General features: G+C 34.7%; 1 protein-coding gene across 1 annotated transcript in view; it reads left to right on the top strand.

Moving 5' to 3' along the window:
- Positions 1-6,830, top strand: part of LOC107282815 (protein adenylyltransferase SelO) — a 41,682-nt gene that overhangs the window by 5,207 nt on the left and 29,645 nt on the right. Inside the window, exons 3-4 of the mRNA XM_015810643.1 lie at positions 1,795-2,042; positions 3,282-3,400. Of these exons, the coding sequence (XP_015666129.1) occupies positions 1,832-2,042; positions 3,282-3,400 (330 nt within the window). The 5' untranslated portion in view covers positions 1,795-1,831. The remainder of the gene's footprint in view (positions 1-1,794; positions 2,043-3,281; positions 3,401-6,830) is intronic.

Genomic DNA, 6,830 nt, shown 5'->3' with positions numbered 1-6,830 from the left:
TCGGAGTCGACCTCTGTCCCCCTGCCAATACAGACTGCGTACGGTCGGTGAGGAAGGAGGAGAACCACCGCATAACAGTGCCTCCCACTCCTAACTCACCGAGACGCCGCAGCATGATACCGTGGTCCACGGTATCAAAAGCCGCTGAGAGGTCCAAAAGAACAAGGACAGAGGAATAACCCCTGTCCCGGGCCCTCCATAGATCATTAACCAACGTGACCAATGCCGTTTCCGTGCTGTGTCCCGGCCTGAAGCCCGACTGGTATGGGTCTAGATAGTCTGTTTCATCCAGGTGCCGAGGGAACTGCTGCGCAACCACACTCTCAACAACCTTCGCCGCAAAGTGAGTAAATATACAATTGCCTATCAACATTAGTTACATTTTTCTAATAGTGTCAATAATATCAGTTTAGAATATCTTTTCTAACCAAAGCATATCTTAATTGCATTTGCACTCAATATCCATTTATTCAGTCTATATCCTATTTTTGCTTTTTTCAGTTTTAATTCCCCATCCATGTTCAAAATATCCCAATCATTTATAATTTCAGAACAAGTTATTTTTGGCTAACCAAAAACTTCCCTTATTCAAAGTTCTTAGCATATTCTTATTTCCCTTTTCATACCAAGATACTATATTCTGATTACAAATCCTATCAATCTAGTTATAATAATACTTCTGTTTCTAGCTATCTATTCTTAACCATATTCAAATATCTAATTGGAAATATAACATCCCCTCTAATAGGGCAAAGCTTCTGTTTCCTTCAGTCTTACTCTAGCTTTCTTCCTTTGCCAACTAACTTTCCAAGTCAGTGCATTTGGATCATCAAATAATTCTTCCTCTATTTTTGTGTATATTATTTGAAACAAGAGAAACAATTTGGTTAAAGTATTTTTGGAAGACCTAGCCTGTTGATATTCATTAAACATAACCTGTATTTCTTTATTGTAGCAAAAAAGGACAAAAACTGCAGTACCATAAATCTGCAGTTTTGCTACCAAATTGCAGTGGCATAATCTTGAAATACTTTGAGAGCTACAAAAATAGGTTGATACTACTATACATTCTATGGATTGCCCATATATGATTTAGATAAAACTTAATTGAGGTCCCTAATGGACTGATGCTTTTTTTAAATATAATTTTTATTGAATAAATTTTTACAAGATAAAAATAATACAAATATTAGAAAAAACCAAGAAAATCAGAACAATGAATAATTAAGAAAGAAAATAGAAAAAGAAAAAGGAAAAAGATTATAAAGTAGCAACTTTTCATCTTTTTGACAATAGTTATAAATGCATTTTATTTTATTCTTTCTCTCTAAGGTTACATCTTAATTTCCTTCTTCCATAAGCTACCATTTCTAATCTTCAAACGCATAAAATCACGTTCATCTTCTCATTTTTTTCAGCAAAAAGTCCATAAGAGATTTCCAGTCATTGACAAATGTTGATCTTTTTCTAATCAAATAAGTTAATTTTGCCATCTTTGCTTGTTCTTCATCTTCATCAACTATTCCTACACTGTGGTTATTTTAGAATCTTTCCATTTTTTGTCCATATAATAAACTTTCTAATAGATTATTCTAATATGATCTTTAAAACAAAATAATATTTTAACAGATTTTTCTTGGCTGGTGAAAAAAATAATGAATGGAAAAATGGAATTGCTATTTGCCTATATATGTATGAAACTAAAACTGCAAGAAAGTTGTTTTTATAAATGTAAAAGCTCACAGATAAAGCCTTGTCTCATTATGAATATCAATCATATTTGTTTCCTTGCAGACTTGACTGTGATTTAAGAAAAGTTGTGGGACTTAGTATGTCTGGCTGTTGGGCAGTTTTATGGTGGTTTTCATCGTTAACATTGGTATATCATTCTGGATGTTACCTCATTGACACAATTGCTGCAAGTAGTTTTAACCACATGCATAATTACATTAATGCATCAAATTTGGATCAAGATTATTGTGAAAAGAAAGTGAAATTAACTACTTTGGATGAATGGAAACTTTCCACAGAAATGTTCACAGGTACTTGTATAACCCCTGACAATATGTACATCTTTTATTGGAAAGAATTGTTTATAAAGGGGACTTTATCTGGATAAACAATTTGCCTTAGTGCTATTCCAGAATAGTTGCTATCTTGAGAAAACTGTGCTGATGAAAATCAACAGAACTGATTAACTTATTCAATCTATTTCAGTGAAATGTAAGCATAAATTTGGCTTGGCTTGGTAGCCTGTTTTTATTTATGATTATATTTAAAACCTATACTATTTTCAGAAATATACCTACTACTGTAATCTTGGGCACATCTTTGATATCTCCTAACTAAGGAAAACATGTGTTTTTCTTACAGCGTCGACTTTATTTTTTACACTATCTAACTAGGTCAGGCAGTTTTATTGGACTATTGGGCATATTTGGAACGTTGAGAAAGTGTGGATAATTGCCCAAAATGGCTGCTTTGGGGAAATTTGATTGTTCAAAAAATTACTGCCATTGTAGAAGCAACAAGTCACAATCACACAGAAATGAATGGGATTGCTCTTCGAACAATCTGTCTTTCTCGTTCACCCTTTCAGAGCAAGTTATTCACTTATTTTTACTTTCTAAAATTACCTATTGGGTTCACGTGGAGCATCAATACAATCGTATAACTAAACATAGTGCTGAGGAAAATTGTTTTATATTGCAGTGCTATAGTTTCACATTTTAATTCTTGGTTTTATTTTAAACAATCTATTGAACATTAAAAATTAAGCCAAAAGAGATCTCCTGTGGACATCTGTGGATAACAGTTTGTATGCTTTTACTAAGGCATACTGAAGGTGTATGCCTTAATAAAAAATATTGCTGATTGTGGATTTTGTAGTCATTAAGGGTGTTTGCTCTAAATCCTTCTCTTAGGCGTGACCTCTCCGGTGAACCTGTGATCTAGATTTCCTGGGGACTAATGCAGGAGTACTTAAAGACTCACCTAAGAGAAGGATTTAGGAGCAATTGACCTTTAACGGCTTTCTGCCTGCTTAAAGAGCCTATTCAGATTAAGAAAAAAATGAAACCACCCTGAAGGACATTCATGGGATCCCTTTACTAACTTGCTCAGACTGAAGAAGCTATTTGGATAAGCAGCAAAACATTTCAAGCCAGAAAAGAAAAGAATTCCAGTTGCCATGACTCAGTTTCCAGACATTCAGAAATCTGTTGTTTTTGCTGCTACCTCTTTGGAATTCTGTGTGAAATTAATTTGCTTTTCCCCTCTAGCTACACTTCCCATTGATCATATTCAAGAGAATTATGTTCGTGAGGTTCAAGATTGTATTTTTTCTGTTGGATATCCTACACCATTTAAATCCAGAGTTCTACTTGTAGCTGTTTCAGAGGTCAGGAATATTTTTTTTAATAGAAAATTGCTGTTTTGCTCTGCAGCTGTGTGTCTGTAAGAGGAGTTTATGAACATATAATCTATATAAATATATGCTTATATATATTACATTCTTCTACTTCAGTCAGTCTACCACCTGAGTATCAGTGGACATTCTCCCCATCATTCAAGACACAAAAAGATTGAATTGCATAATTCCATATTCAGGGATATGAAATCACTGGAAAGTAGCAAGTGCTTTATACCAAGTTAGCCCATTGGTACATCATGATTACTCTTGTCCACAACCTTCTCAAGCAAGGTTGCTAAAAACTGCTGGCACAGTTTCTCACGATTCTGAGGTAGAAAATAAATAAAAAGTGAAGGGTAAGTCCTTGAATAGATGTAATCTGGTTTTTAAATATTGGGTTTTTTATATAATAAGAAAAAAAACTTCATTTTGCCCCACCAAGTAGAAAGAAAAAAAAACAGAAAATCATGCAGTTTATTTGATATGGCCTTGACAACTTCACATTATTGTCTTGCTATTGTAAAGCTTACGCTCCAAATATATATTAATCATGGTCCTTAGATATTGCAAGACTGCCATATGGGCTATACATCTAAATACTCTAACTCTTAATATAGTGTTTTTCAAACTTGGCAATTTTAAAATATGTGTACTTCAACTCCCAGAATTCGTCAACCAGTAGTTGAAGTCTGCACATCTTAAAGTTGCCAAGTTTGAAAAATACTGTTTTAATTAATAGTATCTAAACCTAGTACTAATTCCATTAGACTAGAGTGAGGTGTTCAACCTTTTGGTGCCATGGAACTTGTTAAAAAAAAATCCAGAATCCATGATCAAGAGCAAATCTCTAGTAACAGAAAATTGACAAAATGAATTTGTTTTCCTTTTAATCTTTCCTGGAAAACCATCAAATTCTTGCAGAACCCTATGATATTTATAGATTCCAATTTGAAAACCCTATTCTAGAGATCCCTTAGGTTTATTGTCATACAGGTGTTATTCCTTATCCCTTTCTGGTTTTTGAGCCAACTGTGGTTAGCATTTCACCAGCTCTATCATTTTGAATATAAGTAATCAGCACTAAAAGATTGTTTATCATTAGTGTTAGAAGCAGCTTTGCCATTATCACTAAAGATATTGCAAAGATGTAATATTAATTAGCAACTTGGATCCAAAGCTTAAATTGTACAAGGAAACACCTGCAAGAGGGTGAGCAAATAAACCTTTGAGCTGAGAAAATATTCCCAGTCTTTTCAAACATTGATACCATACCAGGGTTTTATCTTTAATTATTAATAGGATTCAGAACCATAATATAAATATATGAGGAAGTATTACACATGAAAGTTTGGTAACAAATTTAATATAGCCAGAAAGACAACCAATTTGATGCAATTGTATATTTGGGCAATATTATGCTGAAAATGTTAGATGTTCCAATTTCATAAACCATATCTAGATTTTAGTATAGTATTCGATAATTACTTAAAGTGAATTGTCCAATATCACTAAATTGGACACCTACCTTTATACTGAATTCCACTGACTAAATGGAACTGCATAATGGCATTCCCTTTTGGTGTCTAAATGTGTAGGGTCTGAAGCTGGCAAGATAGGAATTAGTACTGCTCTAATCAGAGAAAGCTGCTGGTATACGTTTAACAAATCCATTCCAAATTGAAGCCTGGAAAAAAATAACTAAGAATCTATTAACTTGAAAGGGCAGGCAGAAGAGACTTCAAACCTTGACATTGACCCAGATATATGACTTGATTTCTGTGTTCTGCAGCAGGTTGATTTTCTGCATTTAGTAGTAGTAGTAATAGTAGTAATTGATAATTCGCCATTAGTTAATTGCAAAAGACAGCCTTACTAGGAACTGCTTCCATCCTGCGACGATATCTGTAATACCATCAAACATCCACATCTGCCTATCCCAGGTCCTTGGTAAGGACTTGATAGGTAGACAAAAATGCCAAATCCAGTCCGAACATCTGGTTGACTGTGCGATGATCAATAATAATAATAATAATAATAATAATAATAATAATAATAATAATAATAATAATAATAATAATAATAAATAATAATAAAAATTGGAAGAGATCTTGGAGGTCATCTAGTCCAATCCCCTGCTCAGGCGGGAAACCCTATACCATTTCAGACAAATGGCTGTCCAATCTCTTCTTAAAGATTTCTAGTGTTGGAGCATTCACCACTTCTGGAAGCAGGTTGTTCCACTGATTAATTGTTCTAACTGTCAGGAAATTTCTTCTTAGTTCTAGGTTGGTTCTCTCTTTGATTAGTTTCCATCCATTGCTTCTTGTCTTGCCTTGAGGTGATTTGGAGAATAGCTTGACTCCCTCTTCTTTGTGGCAGTCCCTGAGATATTGGAACACTGCTATCATGTCACCCCTAGTCCTTCTCTTCATTAAACTAGACATATCCAATTCCAGCAACTGTTCTTTATATATTTTAGTCTCCAGTCCCCTAATCATCTTTGTTGCTCTGTACTCTTTCTAGGGTCTCAACATCTTTTTTACATTGTGGTGACCAAAACTAGATGCAGTATTCCAAGTGTGGCCTTACCAAGGCATTATAAAGTGGTATTAACACTGCATGTAATCTTGATTCTGTCCCTCTGTTAATGCAGCCTAGCACTGTGTTGGCTTTTTTTTGGGCAGCTGCCGTGCACTGCTGGGTCATATTTAAGTGATTGTCCACTAGGACTCCGAGATCCCTCTCACAGTTACTACTATTGAGCAAGATGCCACCCATACTGTACCTGTGCATTTGGTTTTTCTTGCCTAAATGTAGAACCTTACTTTTTTCACCATTGAATTTCATTTTGTTAGATAACATCCAATGTTCAAATCTGTCAAGATCCTTCTGTATCTTAAGCCTATCTTCTGGAGTGTTGGCTATTCCTGACAGCTTTGTGTTTTCTGCAAATTTGATGAGTTTCCCATCTATCCCCTCATCCAAATCATTGATGAAGATGTTGAAGAGCACTGGTCCCAGAACAGAGCCCTGGGGTACCCACTTCACACTTCCCTCCATGTAGATGCAGTTCCAATGAGGACCATAGGCTGAGTACGTCTGGTCATCCAGCTATGAATCCATCTGGTGGTGATGCTGTCTAACCCACATTTTTTTTTTTTTTAAATTTTTTATTGTTTTTATCATAGAAAAAAAGAAATACATCACAGATATTACACAATGTTGTATCCCATCCCCCCACCCCCCGGACTTCCCAAACCAACCTAGGCTAATATTCAAATACAAGTACACAAATATTAATATCTCTAACTCCAAAGTCTAAACTTAAACAATCCATCTCTTCCGTGTTAATAAAAATTATTCATTTAGTTAGTTCTTCAAATATCCAAAATCTTTACCATTTCAGCAAGATAGTTTA

This window comes from Protobothrops mucrosquamatus, unplaced genomic scaffold (genome assembly GCF_001527695.2).
Source record: "Protobothrops mucrosquamatus isolate PMUCROS unplaced genomic scaffold, P.Mucros_1.0 scaffold13, whole genome shotgun sequence".
NCBI classification, from domain to species: Eukaryota; Metazoa; Chordata; class Lepidosauria; order Squamata; family Viperidae; genus Protobothrops; species Protobothrops mucrosquamatus.
Note: the sequence above shows the minus strand (reverse complement) of the source record. Positions and strands in the feature narration are given on the sequence as shown.